Source organism: Marmota flaviventris, chromosome 5, assembly GCF_047511675.1.
Source record: "Marmota flaviventris isolate mMarFla1 chromosome 5, mMarFla1.hap1, whole genome shotgun sequence".
Lineage (NCBI taxonomy): Eukaryota > Metazoa > Chordata > Mammalia > Rodentia > Sciuridae > Marmota > Marmota flaviventris.
This window is the reverse complement of record NC_092502.1, coordinates 99,333,312-99,360,444: the sequence shown is the minus strand read 5'-3', so window position 1 is coordinate 99,360,444 and position 27,133 is coordinate 99,333,312. Positions and strand designations below refer to the sequence as shown.

Here is a 27,133-nt window from a genome sequence, read left to right as displayed (position 1 = left end):
CAAAATGTAGCATAAGAAATCATCTCTAAAAATAAATAGGCCTCATGGGATTTCTAGTCCTCATTCATAAAATGGTAGAGAGTATCTCTAAAGTATTTTAGCCAATCTGTGCATCATGAGTATCTCTAATTTTGCTCATGAATGGCTATATGTAACATTTATTAATATAATTTATATGCCTTGATTTTAGTAGGTACACATATTTTTTCATTCATTAGAACAAGCAGTAAATCATCAGTTGTTGATTGAAATGTGAATAGCAAAATACCTATGATAATACTCTCAGGAATACGAATTTTTTGTTCTGTCAAATTTATGGTCTGTGCCTTCCTGATTAGAGCTAGAAACAACTGGGTTATAGCTCACCCTAACTAATGCACATTAGTCACATTGTATTTTAAAGTAAATTGCAATTATAACAAATGGTGTGGCCATTTCACACATAAAATATCCATTTTGGTTGCCAATTTGTAAGGCTTCATTTGGAGTTTTGAAATGAATGACAAAAATTTTTTGGTGACTATTTTTTAAAAAGGTTTACTTTAAATTGTAATTAAAACAATATTCTATCTTCCTAGATTGAGGAATGACATCAGCTATAATCTCTCCATTTTACAAGCCTATGTACGATTGCAATATCCTCTACCTTCAACACTTTTGGTAGTTTTCTTTTTCCTCATGGACTATATAGTTGTATTATAATTACTCATTTCTCAGCTTAATAAAATTTAGGAAATCATTCAGCTTGAATGTGTCAAACAAAACAAAAAACCAAAATCCAAACTCCTTTTTTTAAATTTACCTTTTCTACTCTCAGTACAATTTTTACAAGTTAACAAATTAATGTACAACATATCTAGAGGAAGTCATTTGTCCTAAAAACTTAAAATAGCCTTGGAAAGTAAAATATACTTTGATGGATATTCAGTTAATATTTTATCAAATAATATTTTACCCATGATTAAAAATAATTTTTTAATTGTTAAGTTTATGTTAAGAACAAAGGCTGTGTTATTTGGACAAGTCACTTAACCTCTTTGAAGCCCAGATTTCCCATAAGTAAAATAAAGACTGTAATAGTAAATGCTTCAAAAGGTCATTTAAGGATTAATAAAATAACACGTGCAAAACCCATAGAAAAATGTCCAGCATATAATTTCTCAAAAATAATAGTTATTATTAAGAGAAAAAAAAATGGAATCAAGGGAAGAATTTCAAGAGATTGAGCAACAATGTGTAAGCAATTTCAGAGAGATCAAGTGTGAATTCCATAGAGTGAGAAGGCAACATGCAGGCTTTTCTGCTAGAATAATATAAATATAAATATATATATATACACAAACACACACACACAATACACACACACACACACACATATACCTGAAAACCACTTTTTCTGTAAAACTGCACACTAAAAATAAGGAAGTTAGGGCTGAAGCTTTTGCTCAGTGGCAGAGCATTTGCCTAGCACTTATGAAGCACTGGGTTGATCTTAGCACTACACAAAAATAAATAAAATATAGGCACACTGTCCATCTACAACTACAAAAAAAGTAATGGAGTTTATGGGAGAAATATTAAAGTTTGAGCCCAAAGCCCCCAAATTAGGCAGTTTTGTCATTATTGTTAGGCCTCCCATTAAAAGTCTAATAAAAATCCTAACTCCAATAAATCTCCAACAAAAATTACATTCAGAATCATAGTCAGCGACCCTTTGCATCACTCTTCCTCTCAAAGGGAGAAGATGTGAGTTATTGCATGCATTTGATCCTAATAATTCCATCAAAATTAAATATCCAAGATATAGGGAGAAATGTTTTCATAACTATTTCAGCTCTGATCACCACTTAGCAAAGAAGTATACTTTTAAAAAGTGTGAAGTTCTTGTCTCATTTAGTTTATTAAACCAGCCTTTATTTGTGCTAAAGGAATTGACTTATACAGAATTGTTATCTTTCTATCTCCTCCCATTTAAGCATTTTTACATGGTTAAGACACTCTCTCCTTATTTAGAAGGAAAGCTTGTCCCTAATCACTTTTAAATATTACTATGCTAAAAAAATATTGTATGAACCGACAGAATATCCTAAAGTTCAGATTATATTGACATCATTGCTGTGTTTACGAAGAGCAAAGCACCTCTTCAAATTTATAGAAGCATGTATCCTAGCAGAATATACTGTGTATTGCATGGATGAATGAAAATTCTAAACTCCTCTTATTGTTAATAGAGAATAAGGGAACATAAATCAAACATGTTTCTATTCTTGCTTCTGTTTCACATGCACCAAATACTCTGAGGAGTAATTTAATGACTTAGCCATATTAGAGATATCTTTTAATACTTTTTATAGCTTTCTTGTTCTTATTTCCACATTTGGCTCAAAAGACTATGAAATTATCTCTGAGTTACAAAGAGAAGTTCCTGTACTTGCTAATAATTACTGTTTAATGTCAAATTGATTCAAATAATCCCTATAACAGTTTGGGTTTTTTGCCCTTCACCCAAAATACCTTTTACAGTTGACTACAGTACCTCCAACCAGTTCCAACACCAACGTAGTAAACTGTGCTAATAATGTGTTTGGGAAATTTCTTCCTATGATGGGCAAAACTATTCTGATCAAATTAATCCACTGTACAGTATATCTAATATTTTATGTTGGTAAAAAGTATTACAAACCATTTTAACTGGCTCACTTCAACAAATCTGCATGAAGGTATAGGAGAATAGTTTCGAGAAAATAGTTTTTCTGTATTTTAATTGTTCCACCTTATTTCAATGCTAAAGCAGCAAGTTGATATTTTACTTATATTATATGCATAATTTAGTTGGGTTACATTTTTTATTTTATTTTAGCCACTTTAAGTAAAGATGACTCCATTATTTCAAGTCCTGATGTCACTGATATTGCACCAAGTAGAAAGAGGAGGCAGCTAATGCAAAAAAATCTTGGGACTGAACCTAAAATGACTCCTCAGGAGCTTCAACTTCAAGAGAAAGAAAAGTAAGTCATTTTATTCTTTGCCAAATGGTGAGATGAGATTTTTTAAAATCTATTATATAATCTAAAAAACATTTTTATTTCTGAATTTACTTATTTTTAAGAACAAAAATTATGATTTTAGAAATTATAGAATATCTGAATCAGTACATTTTCTTTGGCATTTGGTTAATTCCTATTAATATTTAAAGCAGACATGCCATAAATATAAGAAAATTTTTTCTTGTGGTTTTTACAGATTAATTAGAAATGTCATGTAGGATACTAAAAATATTAGACTCCATCTTGTGTTTAGTGAAGTGTTTTAATCTAATTTACTGCTTAAAGGAGACCCATACATGTATTCAAATTAGCCACTTGGTTATGCTTGGTATTTTTTTCAAGTAAGATGTCATTTTCCTAATCATCTGTTTATTTCTATTAAATTTTAGCATTATATATTTTAATTTTACTGTGTTTCAATCTTTAGTCTGCCTTCCATCAATCTGCATTCTAATTTACTTGTAATGAGTAGAAAAGTTAGAATAATAAACATTTTGTTACAACAAAACAACAAGTATTTATAATAACATTATCAGTTGAATCCAAAGTGAATGTGCAGATAATTTGGAGATGTGTGTGTGTGTGTGTGTGTGTGTGTGTGTGTGTGTGTGTATGTGTTTGGCTATATATATATATATATATTTATATGTATGTATACATGTTTGCTATCAGAATTTATTTTTGTCTAGGTTTTCATTAATTTAGCATATAGTTAAGACATAATAACCATGGCAGATGATATTATTATAGTCTAATGATTTTTAAAGTGTGGAATGAGGATCCATGAGGCTTATGACGCCCTTTGTTTGTTCTACAAGGTCTTCCCTTCTTCAACTCCATACCTCTATGCAGCTAGATTTTCTTCATATCCTTCAGTAAAATAACATGCCACAGCTGATTGAATGCAGACGCTAATGAAAATCTAAATGTTTTTAATCATGCTAGTCATGCAAAAGAATAAAACAATGCAATAATAAGATTTTTTGCTTGTAAAATATATGATATTTCATAAAGAATGGTATTAGTGTTATCACATGATGCATGTTTCATGTTGTTGAATGAATTGATGAATATTTTTAGTTTTAATTTTGAATATGCAGAAATAATTCACAGAAACAAAATGTAGACACAAAACTCTTGAGGCGCTCAAGTGTTTTCACAAGTGTTTTTACAAGTATTCTGAGAGCAAAAGTAGGGGCTGAGGATGTGGCCAATGGTAGTATACTTGCCTAGTATCAACTAGACCCAGGCATACCAAAAACAACAACAAAAAAACATACACAAAAAAAAAATCCAATTTCATCTGAGATCAAATGCTTCACAATTCTGTTATTGACAGTAAAAATGTAAGGCTAAGTTTCATTGCATGTCTTGGGAAAGTGGCAAACTGATAGGAGAAAGTTTAAGTTTTTTAGAATAAAATAAATGTTTTATATGTAACAGTAAGATTATTTTGTCTATTTTTCCTTGAGTTTATTCTGTCCACAATTGGCCTGATCTACTTGTACTTAAAATATGTCACCTGAAAATAAACTGGGTCTATTATGTATAGCTTATTTATGTGTAGAAAATATGCATGCAAAAGCTCAGTGTACATTGAACTCTTGCTGGTTTGTGGTTATCATCTAAATTTAAAACCTCAGCTTTTAACCCCTTGAGAGAGTTCATTGAGTTTCAAGCAGAGTATAATCTATTTCCAAGTTACAAACATTAGAATAGCCAAACTATTCCTATATGTTATTATGGAAAAGAATAAAATTACCAGCAGTTTGAAATATTCAGAAAATTCTGCCCTTTATTAGGCAAATGGTAAGTCATGAGTATTGGTTATGTGCCAGAATAGTGAAATGCGGAGGATTCAGGGGAGTGTAAAACAGACACAGGACTGTGTCCTCATGCAGCTTTTGATCTATTTTTCTTCCTCTGGTAAAAATTTCAGGGTGTGTGTTAAGAAAGAAATATGTTCATTTCATGTTGGATACTACATCTTAGGACTTTTCACTGTATGTGTGAATTAAAGGTAAAATTTTGAGGCTACTGACATTTTAAAAGTATATTACATGCATGATAGAAGAATGAAAGCAATTTAACTCTGAATCATGACAAAATATTTTTAGCTTTTTGATGAAGGCAATGTGTTTGTTTCCACAAACAATCTAATGATTAAATTATGTTTCTTCTCTTTTCCACTTTCAAATGATCATCTCAGTGTTTATTTTGTGTGCTTTCACTATTTTAAAAGTTGAGATAAACTATATAAGCTTTTTTGAATTGCTTGATAAATATATTATTGTACGACCTGTTGGCAAGACTACCACTAATTAAAAATAAGAAACATTACTAGATACCAGAGAGAATTTTGAAGATTAAAAAAAATTTAGTTTAACCTGTATCAATTAGACATCGAATGGTGATATCCTGCTTCATAATTCCTCTTCCTTTGCCCAAGTGTAAAAAAAAAAATTACATATATTTTTCTTATTTTATATAATATATCTCGGATTTTTAAATCACATTTTAAATATAGCAGACTGAAATTTTATGACTCTTAAATTGTACTAGCTCTTCTCTCCCAATTCATTTTACCAGAAAAAAGAAGAAACTTTTATAAAATAAAAACATACCCTTTGCTCTTAAAAACAAACAAACAAACCCTTAGAAGCCTTTATTTTATGTTTTTAATACTACTTCTTATAATATTGCATTCTTAAGTACTTTTTATTCTCTTACAACTTATCAACAATTTATATAATTTAGGTGAATGTAATCTATTTATAGCTTCCCAGGCAAATGCAGATGTGGTTGAATAAAAAGATAATTACTCAGACCGCTAAACCTCACAGTTCCCTCTGTATACTTCCACAGTACAGCTTATAATATTTTGAAAGACAAAGTGATTACAAGAACCAGAGTGGGAGACATACACCACCCATAAGGTTCCATATCAGAATCATTGAAATTTTTCCATATTTTAAAATATACTAATTACAAGGAATTTAGAGCATTTTGTTTGTAGCTGAAAAGAATGCTGCTCCTTGTTAGTGGTATCACTGGGATCTAACTGGTAGGATCTCAAAAGCAAGGACATATAGAAAGTTACAGTGTATAACTCATATATCATATTAGATTTGTATTCATTGTTAAAAACTATAGTAAACTTTTCCTTCTGAAAGAAATTGGTTCCTCCCAAGTTGGTGAAATGACATTATGAAGTAGTAGTTATAATTTAGTAGCATGTGATAAAAAGTGTGTTATTTTTCCTGAGAAAAGTTAATTTATTTATAAATTTTGACAATATCTGGGCAAAACTGCATATATCAAATATAAAAATTGTAGTAGAATTGTTTGTGCCAGTAAAAACAGTAAATAGCTCAGTGGTACAGAGCCTGCCTCGCATATGTAAGGCACTGGGTTCAATCCTGAGCACTACATAAAAATAAATAAATAAAGATATTGTATTCATCTACAACTAAAAAAATTTTATAATTAGGTTTCATAAGAAAATGTGTCTGAAATTTACTATAGAAATATTTAACCATATTTTGTAAAATACTGTTGAAGTATGTAATATTTAAGATGGAAAAGCCCCCTATGTTTGTTTTTGGTAGTAAGTATATCTAAATTTGGGGAATCAAGTTTAAATGAAAGGATGAAGTGACATAGCAGTGTCCAAGTTCTGTCCATTTCTTCATTCCAACATAATGTTAGCTCTTCTCTGTATACATTCATGGTAAAAAGACAGGTTTTCTTTTTTATTTAATTAATTTCATTTTTTTAAATACATGACAGTGGAATGCATTACAATTCTTATTACACATATAGAGCACAATTTTTCATATCTTTGTATATTAAGTTTGTTCGTGTCAATTCATGTCTTTAAACATGTACTTTGTTTTTTTTTTGCATTACAATTCTTATTACACATATATACCAAAATTTTTCATATCTCTGTTTGTATATAAAGTAGATTGGCACCCAGTTCATGTCTTCATATATGTTCTTTCAGAACAGATGAATTACAGATAGGGAAGAGAGGTGGGAGAGAAAGGGAGGAGGCAGGGAATTAGCAAGGATGGTGGAATGTGAAAAGACAGGTTTTCCAAACAGATGTTAAATACTAAGTAAAGGGAAGGTGACCTTTCAGAGTATCTGGGCTTTAAAACACATTTATTGAATAGATAGCAAAATAATTAGGGAACAATTAAAAATTGTTGATAGAGAAAAACAGTGCATTATTTAGGTTCTATAAATAAATTTGAAAGCTATAATGCAAATAATTTCTGAACAGATTGTCAAACACATTTAAAAATATGATTTATAAAGCCAAATTCAATTCTTATGTGAAAATAATTATTCTTCAACCACATTAGAAAATATTAACAAAAAATTATTAAGCTAAAAATGCATTTTTAATAGTCAGTTTTCAAAACAGTAGTCCTATGGATTTTAGAAGGTCTTCAATATACCACTACTGATGTCTCAACAATATTTTATAATCCAAGATAGATGTACTAAATTTCTAAGTTTCCTCTGAAAGTAACCATAACATATTAAGTGGAAACTATTCAATATGGAAATATTTACTCTGTTCAATAATGTCAAAAACTATGTTGTAGAAAGAGACTAAGTAAGTTACCTAGGGTCACAAAACCAGAGAGTTATTTAAATAATTAAATAATTCAGTAGATCAGTGAATTGACATACTCTATTTCACATCACCATGTCATTTTAACCATTATATTTCACTGAATTCATTCATTGTTTTCCTACCAATCATGTGCAGGATTCCAAACATTTTTGTCAGGCTGTTACATTTTTATTTCCACTGTATTTCTTATGATTGCCCCAGCAGTTTGCATTCATTATAGGACTACCACATGATTTCAGATTGACTGAGGAAACACATAGTAGGCACTATTGTTTGAAACAAAAGAATTCTGACTGATTTCCCTCACAGTACTGAGCAAAGTATTCATCATTCCTGATCTCAGATAGCCTAGTCTAAAGAGGACACAAACATTAATTAGATCATTGCATAGAACATATAATTGTAAACTTTTAAAGGAGTTCAGGATTTAGAGAAAGCATTTTCAGGAGGATATTATTTGAAGAACCATCATTTCATCTATGATCTAAAGGATAAAGAGATGTAAAATAGCGGAATAGGGATTAGAGTACAGGGTTCAATAGAGGAAGCAGCCTGTGAACACATGCTCAGGTAGAATGTGTGAGTGTAAGGAGGATAGAGAGCAAGAAAGAGAGGGTATGAGATGAGACTAAGCACTGAACCACAGCCAGATCAAGAAGTTGTGTGGCCCACATTAAGAATTCAATCATTCCTCCTGCATAAAGAAACGTTCTTGTTTCTCAAGTTGTAGAGGAGCTTTCCTCTGGTTTTTCTACCATTTGATGCTGATTTTTAACTCTTACGAGTTATCAAATTATGAGACTGAGAAGAAAATTTTGATATTTTGGCCATTATTACATCTTCCAAGATCTAATAATTTTAAAATTATCTAATGTTGTTATATTTAGTTTTGTTCTTTTAACTGTATTTCAAACCACACACTATAAAATTTTTGGTTCCCATAATAAAACTTTCATTCTTTGGAAACACGGGAAGATAGAAAATTGAAAACATACTGAAGTTCATCAAGTGTCCATAGGGAAAAAAGTTTAAATTAGCATGTGTAGGCAGTCCTGAGATTGAGAATTGTACTGCCATGTTGCCTTTTTCTTCAAAATTGAAATCCTTTTTTTTCAGGAATACTTGTAGGTTGTTGATGATTTCCTGCTCTTAATACTCTGAAATCCTTAAATCTGGTATATATTGATAAACATTCATTTAAAAAATTTGGTGTGACTAATCCACACAATATGATTATTCTTGAGGAACACTCATCCTGTTCTGTCAACTAACATCAACACTAAGGGTTACTATTCAGCATAACCATATGCTATGCATTCCTTGCTATTTACTATCTTGCACCACTTAAAACTATTTGTTTGGTAAGGCTTTTTTAGTTCTATATATTAAGCAAAATAAAACCACTAACAAAGACTACAAAAAATTGTGAAATTGCTTTCATATTTATATACTTCAATAATATTAGGTAAAATCCTGAGTATAAATAAGAACATTGAAAAATTACTTTCTATGGAAATGTAATAGCATATACCGTGTACCTAAACAAAATTATACTATATCCAGGCTTTATTTGGTACCAAACTTAAAATTTTAATTTTTATCATACACCATATAGCCAAAAAAGTATTTTTCATCTATCACCGTGATTTAGACTTATATGTGATGGATATCTTCTGAAAACAGAATTCAAACATGTTTTTCAAAAGAATCTTTAAAATACTATTAAAAATTTTCACAGTATTTTTTATTTAAATCTTTTTTTAAAATTTAAGACCTTCTATTATTTCTTAAGACATCCTGTAAAAGCTAATACAAATAGGTCCAAGTCTGTTCACACCAGTAAATGAAAGTCAAGTAATTCCATTCTGTTAATATGTCTCAATGTTACTTGTGGCCAATCTTAGCTGGATTTTTTTAAAGAAATTGATTAATTAACCAATTCTTTATTTTCTTATATGCCAAATTGAGTCAATTTCCAATATTACTGAAATTATAAGGCAGGTAATAAAATCTAAGAAGATGCTTGAATTAAATGATTTAATTGACATCTTAATTCTTGACACTTCAAACTGTTTCAACATTTTTCCCTTCTTGGAAATTCTGCTTTGCCTTTTTCTAGGCGTTCTGTATTTATATATGTCATCTATCTCAAAATAAAACTAATTATAAGAGAAATTGGCATTGCCATCTGACAAAAACTTGGTTAAGTTTTCCACAGAGATGAACACTTTTGTCTCATAATTAGGGCTTCAGACCCCAGGACAGGTGGCCAAGAAGAGAACCAAATCCAAATTCAACCAATCCAGGTTTACCCTGAAGACCCAAGATGGGAAATCAAACATAACTATATGCCACAGACACCCAGTTATCAAAACTGGACTATAAAATCCTCACATGGCCAGAAGAGCTAAATAGATAGGTATGAAAAAGTCCTCCAGCTATTAGATTTGGATAGATGTAATGAAGAATATCAGGAGATTTATTGAAATTGGATGATAATGAGTTCAGGATTTATTCATTTTGATACCATTAACAGACTTCATTCTGTTGAACTATATAAAGAATAAGGACCCTAGAAAGGATACCATATTGAAATACTTAAGGAAACTGCTTTATACCGTAGCTCCCACAGTCCTTTATGTTTCTACCCTTAAAACTTAGAGATTTACATATTAAAGGCTCTGAGTAAACCCCACAGTACATCATTTATTTGACTTTTTTTGATTTTTAGAAAGCACTTAAGCATAGTATTCCCATACAGTCTGCTTCTGTCCCCCACCACCAGCACCACACACATACATAATATACAAAACTTAGTAACATCCCAAGGTTGTTCTTCAGGCTACTAGTTTGGGATATAGACTTTCAAAATTCTTGAATATCATTGATTTTTAAGATAATAAAATCTCAGTCATAATTACTAACTGTGAGGAATTAAAACATTATAAGAAAAAATATTTGCTTTGTATTTGGCACCTTCCTATTATCCTGACACACAGTCCTGCTACTTAGGAAATGTTCTGCTCGCCGTAATGATTACTCTGCTGAGAGTAGCAGTCATTTTTAAAAAATGATTCCAGTGATTGCAGTAAATTAGAAAACCCTAAAAGTAGCAGTTCAACATCATCTCAGCTGCAGGTTGAAACCATTAAAGTTTTTTGTGTTAGAAGTAAATATAAATACCTATATAGGCTTTAGATACTATTGTATATAATCTTTATTTCTATAGGCTAGAAAGTAAAATATATAGGTTCACATCTTTCATGCAGGGGTCTATGAACATGATTTAGTCTTGTATGTGATAGATGTCTTATGAAAATACAAAGTTCAAACATGTTTTTCAAAATAATCTTTAAGATGTTATTAAAACTTCCCACAGGTATTACTCCTTTAATTGTATAGAAGGATTTTTAGCTGTGTGTTCTCGTCAACTTTTAAGTGGTCCCATTAAATAATTGTGATTTAATTTGTCCAGGTTATACAATCTTAGCAAAATCCTGTTGCCTCAAAGAAGCAGAAAAAGATGCAGTATATCTCAGCCCAGTATTTCCCACCTCCATGGAGTGGAGTCTAGAATTACAAAGTTGCTACCATACCATTTGTGTAAGGCCTGGTCTTCTTGGACCTAGAACAATGCAATTTTTGAATTTTCGTATTGGAAGAGTATGTGATTGGAAAAGAAATTGTACAATTTATGTACTTTTTTAGAGGAATAATTATAAACATCAGACTCTTCTGGCTTCCAAACCAAATTACCGTATCTATCAAAACTTTGCAGAATTTTGCAGAGCTCACTTATCCAATCAAATAGAATTTAAATTTTCACTGTTAGTAAAGCTCTTCTTTTAGTGGTACTTTAAAGAAAACAATTGGTTTGCCTTCTGATGCAATTCTTCTTCTGTTTCTATTACCAATGTTACAGATTATAAAAAATTAAAACTTAGTTAGAGGGAAGTTAACCCTTAAACTATTTATTTATTTATTTATTTGGTTTTTTTGTTGTTGTTGTTTTGTTTTGAAAAACGAGCTTTTTATCATGGTCCTTCTTCAGATCTCAGTACATTGCCACTTGCCCACAGGCATATGGCTCTTTCCATTTTTTAATTAATTTATTTATTTTAATCAGGTATACGTGGTAGCAGAATGCATTTTGGTTGATTGTACACAATTGCAGCACAACTTTTCATTTCTTTGACTGTACACGATGTAGTGTCACACCATATGTGCAGTCACACATGTATCTAAGGTATTGATGTCCATCTTATTTCACCATCTTTCCTACCCCCATGCACCCTCCCTTTGCCCAGTCAAAGTTCCTCCATCCCCCCCGCCCCCACTTATGAATCAGCATCCACTTATCAGAGAGAACATAAAGCCTTTAGTTTTTTGGGATTGCCTTACTTCACTTAGCATGATATTCTCCAACTCCATCTATTTACCTTCAAATGTCATTATTTTATTCTCTTTTAATACTGAGTAATATTTCATTGTGTATATATAACACAATTTCTTTATCCATTCATCTACTGAAGGACACCCTTCCCCTCCCTCCCCTTTCCCCAATCAAAGTTCCTCCATCCCCCCCCCCCCGCCCCCACTTATGAATCAGCATCCACTTATCAGAGAGAACATAAAGCCTTTAGTTTTTTGGGATAAACTGTTGCTTCCACAGTTTAGCTATTGTGAATTGAACTGCTATGAACATTGATGTGGCTGCGTTACTATAGTATGCTGATTTTAAGTCCTTTGGATATAGACTGAGGAGTGGGATAGCTGGGACAAATGGTGGTTCCATTCCAAGTTTTCTAAGGAATCTCCGTACTGATTTCCAGAGTGATTGCACCAGTTTGCAGTCTCACCAGCAATGTAAGAGTATGCCTTTACCCCCACATCCTCGCCAACACCTATTTTTGTTTTTATTCTTAATAGCTGCCATTCTGATTGGAGTGAGATGAAATCTTAGAGTAGTTTTGATTTGCATTTCTCTAATTTACTAGAGATGTTGAACACTTTTTCATATATTTGTTGATTGAATCTTCTTATTTTTAATAAAATAATGTTTATTATTTTGTTTCATAATTATAAAAGCAGTAAAAGTTCATTCCAGAAAAATAAGAAAACGCGCAGAAATAAAAGAATGAGCATATGGGAAACTCATTATCCTGCCCATCTGGGGATGACCACCATTAAAACAATAATATCCTATATCTTTGTAACTCTCTTCCTCTTCCACACTTAGAGAACTGAGCTCACACCAATTATGAAGTAATATGCTATTTTTTAACTTGAATAGATATTATAAACATTTTCTACTTTAATAGATATATTGCTTTAATATCATTTGACATTTATAGTATTTCATTTTATAAGTGTTCCATAATTTCTTCGATCAATCCCATTTTGGAAAGTAGGCTTTGTCTACATTTTTGTTATTGTAAAGATCATTTTATATATTTTTCCATATTTACTTTATGTAAATTTGCACATGTAAATGATTATTTCCTTAGATGAATTCCCAAAACTGAAATGAATTAGACCAGCAGACAGGTGTATATGTTAATCCTTTGTTATATTTATCCAGAATTCCTCCAGAAAAGCTATAACAATTTGTATTCTCAGAAACACTATGTTTGCCTTTTGTTCCTTTGTGTTCCAATTCACTTAGTCATTGCCAGGCCATTCTAATCAATACATTCTATTGTTGAATTTTTGTATTTGTATTTTTCAGATATTTATTGATTATTGATTTCATTTTTATTAACCATTCATAACTTCAGTTGTTTTTCAAAGGAGGTCTTTGTCTCCTATTGCTTTTTAAGAGCTCCTTAAATCTTAAATATTAATTTTCGTTTTTCCCAGCTTGCAATTTGTCTTTAAATTTTATAAATTACATTTTGTATTCACACACCACTTTTGAATACTTATTATGTCTTAAACATTATACTAAGGTCTTTATATAAATTATATCATTAAACTGTTCATATTGTATAGATCAGAAAGCTCAGAACTTGAGAGGTTAAATAACTTTCCCAAAGATAAGTGATTTTGAATATAGACTGTCTTATTCCAACGACCATACGTTTTAGCTACTTACTATACTTCAAAACTAACAATAGTAACTAATATTTATTGGATTACTATGTACCAGGTTTTGTATTAGTAAGCATGTGAATCTCATTGCATTGATTCATTTAAATCTCACTGCAACTCTATGATTTAGGGCTCTATTTGATATATTTTTAAAGATATTTGTAAATAGCTAAATAAAGATGAATTTTAGTGCTTTCTCAAAATTATTATAATAACACAGTAGAGAGAGAAATGTAAGCTCTGTGAATACAGGGTTTGGGTTAATAACACTTCCTCCCTGCCTTTCAAGACACGAAATTCTGTGTATAAAAGCACTACATATAGGATGCTTTATCAATATGATGTAATGTTATTCTTAAAAAGCAATATTTCTCCCAGATTTTGGGCTAAATCTTAGAAATATTTTATTGGGAAGGAAACTTTGTGAGATTTTCAAACCTAAAGTAATTCTTTTCCTTATAATTTTTATGGAAATGAAGTTTGCCCATACCCTTTGATGTATTCACTCAGCAAATTTTCTTTCCTTCCTTTTAACAATCAATAAGGTAAAGTGTTGGATGAAAATAATATATTTGGAAGACTTTGTTTTAAAGGCAGTTTTATTTATAAATACTATAATATTATATATAAACATATACTTATTTATAAGTATATAATTACATATATTATATATTTTATGTAATTAATTTTATATATTACATACACAGAGAGAGAAGAAATTGCATATGTCAGTGTGGCAACTGGTCATCATCTTATTCAGAAAGAACCTTTTTCATATTTATGGTGATTCTTTAAAATTTATAATAATTTACTTCTTTTCTCTCCTTCAAATCTCAAAATATTTGAAAACTATGTTCAGTCTTTGTTCAGAATATAATCATTGGATTCAAATATCTAATTCTTGTAGATTTTTGGTATCTGAACTTTAAACTTCTTCATTGTCAAATTAGAAACATAAAGTGAATGTTCATTTGTTTACTTTGGTCATCATGAACAAACCTCATTTTTTTAGACAACTTTAATTTTATCATAATGTTTACATTAGTTACAAAAGTAAACATGGTGGTGGTTTTAAAATGAGATAGGTTTTTATTAGCTCCACTCTGTGTTTACCTAACTGTTCAGACTGCAGCTCTCACTTTCCTTGCTGCATGCTTTGATTAATGGCCCCTTGGATTTGTTCCAGAGTATACTGATTATAGTCAGGGCACTTCAAAGATGATTTATTAATTGTGTTGGCAACTCAAAGTAAGTCAAGATTGGTCATATGCATTATTATATGTTTGCCAATAAAATCAAGAAGTTATATTTTAAAATAAAGTTTGCCTGCCTTTCTTTTAAGTATATAGGAAGGACAAAATATTAATATTTTAAAAAGTAATCATAGCTTTATGGTCTTTTAAAACATGATTATAAAATATATCAGAAACTTAGTCTTATAAGTGCATACATTTTAAGTTCTATTTTAACTCAAGTTATTATGTTTCAGTGGAACTTATAAAGGTGTTTAAAAATGTATTTCCATGTTTATAACTCACCCTGGGAAAAACCCTTACTACAATTCCCCCAGGCTAATACATGTATTTAAATTTCAAATTACTGATGGATTCAGATTTCTCTTTAAGAACAAATTTAATTTAATCTTTAAGAACAAATTTAAGTCTTTCTGAATTTTAGGTAGAGGGAATTTATCATATTTATATGCTCCTAGTATTTGATGGACTACGTCCCATAAAATTTCTCTAAATTTGGTTTGATAATACTATTATTATTATTATTATTATGGGCACTTTAAACACCCTTAACCAGCATAAAATAATGTGTAAATATTCATTATACCTGTCAGTGAAGTTATTAATCAAAAGAAATGACTCCCTATTCATGATTTATAGTTCAATGGTTAAAGAAAAATAGGTACTTTAGAAATTATTTGATATTATATATTGAAAATTTACATTGTAATAGTGAAATTCTATAGCTTAAATTATCTCTTATAATATGCAACTAAAAGGAAAATAGGTATTTGTTTATTGAAGTATTTTATCACTCCAAAACTAAAGGCTGTTTCATGTATTCAAAAAGTATAAGCTAGTTATGTAAAATAAGATATGAACTCCAAAAGTAATTGAGATGTTTTCAAATGGAATAAATCAATCAGATAAGAGAATAAAAAACAACGAACCTAAGACGCTAAACATTTATATGTACTACATATATGTTAATTATTACTCAAAGATTTTTGTTTGCTTTTGGTAAATTGTTACTAACAGAGAATGTAGACATACTTTGTACATTATATTTAGGAAATATTTTTAATAAAATTTTAGAAGATATATTTTATTTACTTGAAAATCTTTTATAGTAATTTGCTTTTAAACAATTACTTAATGTCTCTAAATTAAATGTGTACATGTTACTTTTAAAAATTTATGTTCATATGGGCTGGGATTGTGGCTCAGCAGTAGTGCACTCGCCTAGCATGGGTGGGACCCGGGTTCAATCCTCAGCACCACATTAAAAATAAAGGCATTGTGTTGTGTCCATCTATACCTAAAACATAAATATTAAAAAATTAACTTTTAAAAAATTTTATGTCCATAATAAATGAATACAAATTATCAATATGTTAAATAAAGCAGTGTTATCATTGCCAGCACTATTGAATGCTAACTCTTGCATATACCACTTCTAGAAATACAGAATGAAAGGTTGATATAGGCTCTGTCTTCAGCAATCTTTACAAATAAAATAAAACAATGACAAAAGATCCATTAATAGCACACATTCACTTGTTTATTGGTTATATTTTCTGACAATCTTTCATATGTATATGACTAACAGTAGTATCTCTACAGTGTGCCAAATAACATAGTAGATACAAAATCTATGTAATTTCAGAGCAGAGAGTTAATATTGTATTTGGAAGACTATGAAATAAGGAGTTATGATAAAATCAGAGAAGGCTGGCCAGGAGGAATTTTTATCTGAGTTTGACTTTGAAGATGAATATGTTTCTACAGGAATAAACTGAAGAAAGATAATATAGTAATTGAACCCAGTCTACAGACGTCTGTTATTTCTTTTAGTAATGGAACCTTCCTCCACCACTTGTTGCATCTACAAGTTTTAGCAGGGCATGTGACTGCCAACCTAGAGGCTGCATTTCCCAGCTTCCCTGTCAATAAGGTGTGGCTCTGTGACATAGTCAGTGTCAATAACATCTGATGGAAAATATTATGGAACCATAAAATGATTAGGCAGACATTCCCATGTCTTCTTCTCCCACTCGGCCTATCTTTCACTAGCACTTAAGGAATGCATCTTTGGAGAAGGCTGAGAAGCAAAATAGGAGGAATCATAATTCCTGGACAAACTCATGGAGCAGGGCAACATACCCATGTGGATGGCTCAGCTATTCCTGGACTATTGTATAAGAGAAGTAAATGTCACACTTGATGGCAGCCATGGTATATTTTGAATCTCTTTGTTAGAGAAACTTGGAATATTCCCTAACACAAAGGAAGGCTATCCCTACTAGGGGAACATACTGCATAAGTAAATACATAGGGAAAGAGTCTAGGAATTAGAGGATCAGTGCCCATATGTGGTACATAGAAATATGAATAAAGCTGGCACAGTAGGAAGAACTTAGATCACAACAATTAAATGCTAGGCTTATTTATTTTGACTTCTTTTATGAATGCAAGAAGAAACTGTTAAAAGGTTTTGAGGCAAAGAATGGCGCAATGAAAAGTGCTTTAGGACAATTTTTCCAGAAACCATATATTAGACGGAGGGAAAGTTTACTGATTAGCAGTAAAGATGGGATGGTGTAGTAGTAACCTAGGAAGAGTTAGTTATCAGAAGAAGAACAGTAATTGTGTTTGTGAGTGGGTTTGTAAAGGAACAGAAAGCTAGATTGAGAAACAATGTTGCTATTGTCTTACTCCCAAAGACCTATTGAAAGCTATTTGGTGGACAGAGACTTTCGAAATGCAAGTCATCTGTATTTAGAAATCAGCCCACCACAAGTTGCATAAACAATACTTAGTGGTCATGGGCATTGATTTCCCGAAAGACTTTCTGAAAGAGTTCCCTTTTCTGTGCTGATATATTTATACTCAAGCATACAAGTTATAATACATTAATATTTTATTTCATTTTATTCATTTCATTTTATTTAACTTAGTTTACCATATATGTAAATATGTTAATCAGCATGCCATCTTCAAATCATACTTTAAGAAGGCCTGTCACTCTGGAAGGTGTTTTATTTAGCCTCTGAAAACCTTTCTTCAGATATAGGTTCCTTTTTACATAAGGAAATATTCTTTCTGAACATGAATTTTCATTGTAATCTGAAGTCATGGAATTTTTCTTGCTTGGGGATATATGATATTTTGCTTAGGGACTATAGAGAAAATTGACTTTTTTTTTTACTGTCACAATCTGTTAAGGACATACTGCTGATTTTAAAAAGTGTTTTCCATAGATCCAGGATATATAACTTCTAGAAATTTCCAGATGATAAGGGATAAGATATTAATGAATTTGGCAAACTAATGAAGTAATGAGAGATGGTGTAACACTAAACATATCAATGTATCACTATTTCAAGGAAACCATGAAAAAATATTTTCTATCACTGAACGTTATTTTTTATTAAACAATAAATGGTACTATATAAAATAGAAACTGTTGATGAGAACATTTCATGTGTCTCACCTACTATGTGGGCAAGAAAGCAGATGGAAATCTCAGTATTCTCCCTGGATAATTTGATGATTTTTCAAATTGTATACTTTTGGAGTCTTCTATATAAGCTATTAAGGAATGTAAAATAACTTCGAAAGGAAAAAAAAACAAACCCTTTACAGGAAAGAAAACATTACAAGTCACCATCTAGACTGTAGTTCAAGGTCTCTGTCTTTTGCCTCCATCTTAATATAGTAATGATGTATCTGATATGTGTGAAGCACTGTGTTTGGTGCTAAGGCTATAGCACAAAAAAAAGATAAATTAGGTACTTTCTCTCCAATAAAATATAATGTAGTTGTAGAATTAGGCTAATAATCATTATGATGCAGTGTGATCATATGTACATGTGATCAAATAGTTCAAGATGCATTTGGAAAGCCTAATGAAATGAATACTGGAGGTAGGCAAAGATGACAAAGAAAAAAAGCATTACCTTTTCTTTCATTTACCAAGGATGGATACATGAAAATATGACTACCCATGAGAAAATATATTACTTTTGATAAAATCCGGAAATTAATTTCTAAAATTGATAATTTAATGCAAGTTGTTAGTTATCAAAAAAGTTTTATGCATTAGCATAACACTTGTACATAGTCTTACTCAATTATTATTACATAAATGAAATTAAAATATATCTCTTCTATTATGAGGGATATGAATTATTAAGTTGCTTTCATCTATCTGAATTTCTTTATTAAGTGATTGCATTGTCTACCCAGTAACTAAAACCTGAAACTTGTCAAATTTAATTTCTCCCTTTCCTTTACACTGACATCCAATCTATCTTCTGTCTGATGTTTTCTGCTTGGCAAATGTCTTTTAAAGTTTAATGACTTGTTTTACACTTCCTTCCATTTGTTTTCCACTCCCCTTACTTCATCCAAGCCACAGTCATCTTTGTTACCTGACTGCAACCTGTTGCCTTTGCCTCCCCAATCCAACTTCCCTGATTTCTAATCCAATGTCTAAAGTGAACTTCTGAAAACACAAATTAGATTATAACTTTATATTTTTTCCTATTTCAGTGTGTTCCCATTGTAATTAAAATCTAAATTCATTACCATAGTAAGGGATTATATGATTTGTTCATTTGTGTAACAAGTATTGGGGCTAGGTTGTAGCTCAATGGTATAGCACATGCTTGCTTAGTTTGCATGAGGCCCTAGGTTCAGTCTCTAGCACCAAATTCTCACACACACACACACATTTTTTTTTAATATTCACCTTCTCATGCCAGGAAGAGTTATAGATGGTATAAGAAAAGTATGAACAAGAACCAAGGAACTTTCTTACATATGTGTGTGATGAAGCATATAATATTAGGGTGTAAAAGAAATTGTTTTTATATGTCAAGTAAAGAAATAAAATATGTGATGTGATGTGATAGCATTACTGGGTGGCTATTTCAGATTGTATCATGAAAGTCCTTTTCAATGATGTTTAAGCTGAGGTGTGAATGACAATGAGATGGCTGAAGAGTATTGCAGGCAAAGAGAACAGCTAATAAAAATTTCCTAAAATGGGACTTAGCTTGACCTGTGTTACAGCAGAAATAGTATTGGCATGAGTGAGTAACAAGGGATCAAAGATGTGAACAGACCTAGATCATATCAGACTATGGAGGTTGGAATAAAAATGTTGGCTTCTGTTTTTTTTTTTTTTTTTTTTCCATTGTAACTCATTAGAGGGTTTTAGTCAAGAGGATGACTTAATCTCATTACTTTTTTTATAACAATTCAGTTGCTAGTACTAGAAATTTGGAGTGTAACATTCTTCTATGGAAGGATGTACAAATTATATACTTTACATCCTTATACAGTGATTCTGAGTGAGAGAGACAGACATTGTAGTAGGGGCAGTTAAGAGATTATTCCAGGGACGAGATCATGAAGATGATGATGATGATGGTGGTGTGAAGATGCTAGCTAAGGAAACAGTTTTGCTGATGGAATAGTTGGTGGAAGTTGGGGAGAGAGAAAGAATAAGACATGGTGCTAATGGATGAGAGGAAATAAAGAATGATTTCTGTGATTTTGGGTGGATGGAGAACTGAGAGTAGGGAGGTGAAAGAGGGAGCAGGTTTAAGGGTAGCACAGGGGATTAAGTGTACTATTCTTTCTAAGTTAAAACTGAGGTGCCTATTAAGTATTAAAGAGGATATGTGTCAAGAAAGCAGCTGGCTGTAGAGATTTATTGCTCTCTGGCTAGATTTTGAATAAAACAAAGATTCAGAGACCATAGGCATATATGATAAATTCTTGCAGTAGTCACTTTCTGTAAAGTAGCTTGGACAAATACTGATCCTTTTTCTTAGAGCAGATTCAGGGTTATGTTCCTGGAGACTCTGTTCACATTTTCATCAGCTGCTCAATATGTATCCTGGTTTTATGTGTGTTTCTGCTTAAAGATACACATATTCTTTCCATAAGGCAAGCCACAACCTTCTTTTACATTAGACAGCCCTTCCGCTGTATGTATGAAGGCCATTTTAAACAGCAAAAATCACACACACACACACACACACACACACACACAAAAGGCACAAAAATTCAAAAATCATGGCACTAAACATATCACATAAAGAACATCTGTTCATATTATGAGAGCTGAAATAAGAAGTCAGTGCCTTGTTCAACGTCAACTGACAACATGTATGCTGCTGGACTCAGCTCTGTACTTGCATATGTCAGATGACCAAGAAAATGGCTAGAGCTAATGTTTGGGGGTTAAAAGTGTATTTTAATGAGCAGGTGAATACTGAATTTATGAATAATTAAGATCAGTTATAGCGCTCACCTAGCACGTGCGAGGCCCTGGATTTGATCCTCAGCACTACATAAAAATAAAATAAAGTTATTATGTTCAACTACAACTAAAAAATAAATATTAAAAAAAATCAATTATAGTTAGTATTTAAAGCATTGGGACCATAAGGATCATCGAGAATCTGAATAAAAGATGCCTAAGACCAATCACTGGTACTTTCCACAGTTTTGGAGTCAGGCTTTACATATATTATATTTCTTAGAGGCCAAGCTATGAGGAAAAGAAACTAATAATATAGGAGGAAAACAATCTGATTTTAATTTAATAGCAAAAGCTAAATATGTCTCAAGAAGGAAGGGTCAACTCTCAAATGCTGCTGGGAACTCAAGTACAATAAGAACAGAGATCTCCCAGGGACCCTGAGATGGATGACTAATTAGAGTAGAATGAGGTGAGAAGTAGAATACACAGACTGTGGATAATGGGTAAGAGAATGTTTTTATGCTTTGGATAATGACCAAGTCAAGTAAAAAAATATGTTCATGACCAAGTAACTCAATATTTATTAGCCTTAATTTTTTTCTCATATAATATGAGGGTCTTAACCAGATTTACTTTATGGGTAAGAAAACACCATACCATAGTGACTTATAGTTGGATTCCCAGATCTACCTGCCTGTATGTGTGTTTTAGCTTCACTATTCACTACCAGTAAGATGTGGGGTATCCAAACTTACCATTTTTATACTTCTGTTTCCTTGATCATTAGAAAAAGTAATGATATTACCATGTTGATTGGTGGGAATTATGAGATAGTGCATATAAATTCATTATCACAGTGCCTGGCATAAAATTAATACTTAGTACTATTAACAGTTTTTCATTTATCATTATTTTTAGCATCTCTAAGATGTTTGTGCCACTTATGCGTATTGAACACACTCTCTGTCCCTTTCTCTTAGCACAAAAATGGAGAGGGAGGAGACAAAGAAGGAAAAAAAATAACATAATTTAATGCCAGATGTTTTACCCAGACATATACCCAGGAGTGAATATAAATGAGAAAAATATATCTTCTTTCCCCCTTTCTATCCAGGTTCTTGGATCCTTCCATAATGTAAGCAGGACATTTAAAGATAAACTTTTTTCTTAAAACGTGACCACTAAATATAAAGTCAGTTTTACATTTTTCTGCTGCTCAATGGAAAACAAATAGCTAGCTCAAAATGGAAGAGACCTATTGGTCCTATAAAACTAGACCAACTGAAATTGGTATATCATGCTGGAGGAAAATATTTTCCTAAGTATTTTTCAGGATAATTTGATTTTGACATGAAGACCTTAAATTAGAACTCAACTTATAAATAAGGTATAACCCCATTTAATTCAAAGACCATTTTATTCTGAGTTTTTTTTTTTCCTACAAGTTAAAAGAGCCTCAGGGTATCAACATTCTTGTATACAACATAATTTTCACATGTCAGTCTCTTGGTGAGAACTACTTTATACTGAATGTACATAATTTGCTAATCATCCATTAAAGTTGTATCCACCAGACCTGCCTACATCTTATATGTGTTGTAATATTTACAGAGAATAATGGTATGCCACACTTGTTTTGGTGTGGGGTGTTCCCTTGCTGCTGCACCTTTCATTTCTGAGATATTACTAATTTTATAGTTGTAGCAGCTGCTGTTGCTCAGTTAGGACTCACCACATAATGGTCTAATAAGAGCATAGCATAAAGAATTAGACATAGATTTATATCCTAACTCCCGTAGTTTGCTATATGATTTGAAACAAGCTACTTAATCACTCTGGACCTCAATATCCGATACACTAATTTCTAAAATAGGAATAGCAATACCCACCTCATTAAAATTAATGATATGACAAATATAATATGCCAGGCACCTGGTAAACATACAGTAATGGTCACTGATAACAGCTCTTTCCCCCATTCATTTTATCTTACCATACCAGTGTCCAATTGTCTAGGTAAATGCAAATTATTTTTCAAGTAATTGTGGTAAATCAACTACAAAAATATGTAATTTGTATTTTATTATGTTTAGTAACAGAATCATCAGCATTTCCTGAATCATTATAAAGTCTCCAAGAGTAATTTTATATTATCTAACTTTAATACCTTTCATGCTGATCCTATGTGTCTTTTGTATATTCAAGCCTTAAATATCTTTTCAACAAATATTTGCTGAACACGTAATATGCACCACACACTCATCTAGACACAGAGGCATTGATATTTAGCAAAACTACAAAACAGCTAAATCTAAGTCCTAGCAGTGTGAAACAGGTAAATAAAGATATAAGCAAAGATACATCAGATAATAATAAAGAGAAATACAAATAATCAAAATAGGATCATGTAAAGAGAGTGATGGGATAGTTCCTCTTTGTATAGAATGCTCACAGAAGGTTCTCTAGGAATTGAAATTTACACTGAACCTAAGTGATTTAGGAACAATAGGAACGTCTCCCCCTTCTGTAGTTTTGATAATTGAATCTGCCAAAGTAAACTCACAATTAGCAGAGTGACAGTAGAAAAGGCTTACAAATTTACATCATGGGGTCATCATAGGAAAGTGAACACTCTAAAAACCAGTGATATTTAGAAGCTTATATACCCTCTTCATAGGGGAGAGGGAAGTGAGAGGAATTTCATTAGTTTAGAAAGAGAATAAATGATTTTAGGGAGGTAAATGGGCCCCAAATTGTGACAGATTCTATACTTCTGTTTCCTTGATCAATAGAAAGGGTAATGATATTACCATGTGACAGATTCTATCTGGACTCTGAGCCTGGTGTCAACTCCAGTCTTTCTTCTTGTGATATGAGTCTGCCTCTTCTAGTTGATGAGCTTCTAAGAGAGAAGATTCACAACAATTGAACTTCAGAGAAAGCCACTTCCTGCATTTGTTGCTTTCTTAGCTCTTTCAGTGTGAAGTAATTAGTACACTAAAGCACCATACTTTATCCCTTCTTAGCCCCATTAGTGATAGACAAACATCCTACAAAGATTAGGAGGGTACTAACACAGAAGCCCTAAGACGACCCAAACCTACAAGTTGAAAGAATGAAGAGGTGGCCTTGTAGTGGGAAAGAGAAGTGGTAGGTGATATAAACATGTGATCAAGTCAGATCATGCAGGACTTTGAAGGCCAATGAACTTGAAATTTTATTCAGAAAGTAATGGTGGGTTTTAAGGAGGTGAAAGATGTGGTGTAACATTTGATTTGAAAAGGTTGCCATGAGTATTCTGTGAAAAATAGATTTGGATGTGGGGAGTTTGATGATAACAGAGTTAGGGGATTCTATAGTAGTCCAAGTGAAAGGTGATAGTAACTTAGGCTACTATTGGGAAAATGGAGTTTTCAAATCCTAGGTGTGTTCTAGCAGTAAAGTTACCAGGACTTGCTGAAAGTCTTGACTTAGGGGTGTAAGGCAGATAGGGAAATCAGAAGGATTCTTATCTTTTAACTTGAAAAGCTGGGTAAATGATGTAGTGTGCAGACATTGGGAAGGATTGACAAAGAACCAGGTTTACCAAGCAAAAAAAAAAAAAAAAATACATTCTGTTTTGGCTAGGTTGAGTTTTAAAAGACCTAACAGACATCAAATTAAATTTATTAAGATATATGAGTCTGGAGTTCCTAGGAGAATTGATATCTGTAGATAAGGATTTGAGAGTCCTAAGCATTTAAGATTTATGATTGTGATCTTAAAATGAGGACAGACAGCATGGGCAAGTGTTTTCTCCTTAACAGTGCATGAGTGATTTCTAATGTGGAACTTTAAACAGCAACCACAATAAAGGTAAAGAGAGCTATTATTGCAATTTCAGAGCTCTGCTTTGTTCTGTGACATCTGTGGAAAAATGAATCCAGTCAGGTTTTGAGTGTCTATTTTGTTAATCATACCTAGATTTAATACCAATGTGGTTTCTTTCAGTATGCTCAGCTGATTTAAATCATTTTATTATATTATCTGTCTCTGCCAACTTTACTGTTAAACAAGAACTAGATTCATTCATTCACACACACACACACACACACATGCACACACAATTGGGAGAAAAGTTCTAAGTATACATAATTACTTTATTTAAATCATATATTTTTTTTGACAATCATATTTTAAATGGAGCTCTTCACTTCATATATAATTAGTGAATCAAAAGAATTTCTTGGAAGCCTTTTAAGACATATATTCTGATAGCCTAATCAGGTAGAGAAAACAAAGACACCTTAAACCATAATAGAGCAGTTATTTGGGTAACTGTGATAGTCATTAATTTTGTTCACCAAATATTTCCATTTCTCTTCTGTTCACCAAACATTTCCAGCTCTCTGCTTTCTGGGCACATGGTAACATTGAATTTCACAGCTAGAGTTGAGTGAGGCTATTTATTAGACTAGATCTTGCCAACAAGTATTTTGATTAAAAGTGATATATAACTTCTGAGCCAGAGAACTTTCTTTCCTTCTGCCTTAGTGACTGGCAATGTTGGTGGCTGCCCTGTCATCTTAGGTCAAGGAATGAGAATAGCAGGGAGAGGAGCCCCCAGGATATGCATGATAAGTATAGCAGGGATAAGAAATTAAATCTTTGCTATTTCTAGCAACTGAGATATTGCAGTGTTTGTTACTGTATGTAATCTAACTTTATTTATTTTTTATTTTTTGTACTCAGGATTGAACCCAGGGGTGCTTTACTACTAGATACATCCTGAGACAGGATTTCACTAAGTTGCTCAGGCTGGCCTCAATCTTGTGATTTCCTTGCCTTACCCTTTCAAGTCACTGGGATTACAGGTGTGCACCACCATGCCCAGATAATCTAACCTATTCTGAGTGACAGGATATAGAGGCTTGTCTAAATAGGCATATTCTTAGTGCTAGCACACTCCTGTGTTTTTATAAAAGCGAGGAACCACAAGACAACATTGGCTTAAAGTATATTACTCCTGCTCTAAAGTGAATATTGACTTCTGAGTAGAAAGTAAACAAATGCTTAACTACATTGTGACAAACTTATGAACATGTAATATATTTCTAAATGTTGTAGTTGGGGAAGTTTTGTTTTCTCTCAATACAGTGTAGTTATATAATATAGAAACTTTAGGACAACTAAAAATTCTTTGATGAGAAAGCTTAATATTTTGTTTAATAAAGAACAAATACAGCTTTTTGTCAAGTAGGTTGTAGGAATAGACTTTATTATTCATGGAATTTTTTAACAAATGCTCTTTTGTAAGCTCATCATGTGCCAATTGGACAAATAGAGTCAACCTTCCATCTTAAAGGTTAAGAGAGAAAACACTCACAGATTTGACATCACTTCGCCCCACCTAATGACTTCACTTTCCATTTGACTTGCTTGTTGTCTGGCTTACTCATTGAATTTTTTTTTAAAATGTACTAACCAAATTTAAGCAGTAGTATTTACTTCCATTACATATGTAGAGATTAACCACAATGCAAATGATCTAGAAACTTACAAATTGAGCATTTTTATTCGTAGAATTTTTGAGTCAGGAATAGAATAAGACAGCACTTTCTATTCATTTACCATGCATTTAATGATATTTATCTACTTGTGATGCTATACAAAATACCATGTCCTGGGTATAAGAAATATAGTTTATTTCTCACAGTTCTGAAGTCTGAGAAGTTGAAGATCAAGGTTAATGACATTCAGTGTCTGGTGAGAGCCTTCTTGCTGAATACTCACATGGCAAAAGAGGTCCATGTGTGTGCTAATATGGCCAAAGGTTTAAGGGGTCAGAAATCCTCAACTA

The 27,133-nt window shown here is 31.9% G+C and overlaps 1 protein-coding gene across 3 annotated transcripts in view; it reads left to right on the top strand.

Annotated features, from left to right (window-relative positions):
* Xrcc4 (X-ray repair cross complementing 4) overlaps positions 1-27,133 on the top strand; it is a 269,838-nt gene that overhangs the window by 147,542 nt on the left and 95,163 nt on the right. For 2 of the 3 annotated variants that reach the window (XM_071612442.1, XM_027927925.3), the window contains exon 7: positions 2,861-3,008. In XM_071612442.1, coding sequence (XP_071468543.1) covers positions 2,861-3,008 — 148 coding nt within the window. Of the gene's footprint in view, positions 1-2,860; positions 3,009-3,865; positions 4,027-27,133 lie in introns of those variants that run through there. The other variant, XM_071612441.1, reaches the window with a different exon arrangement.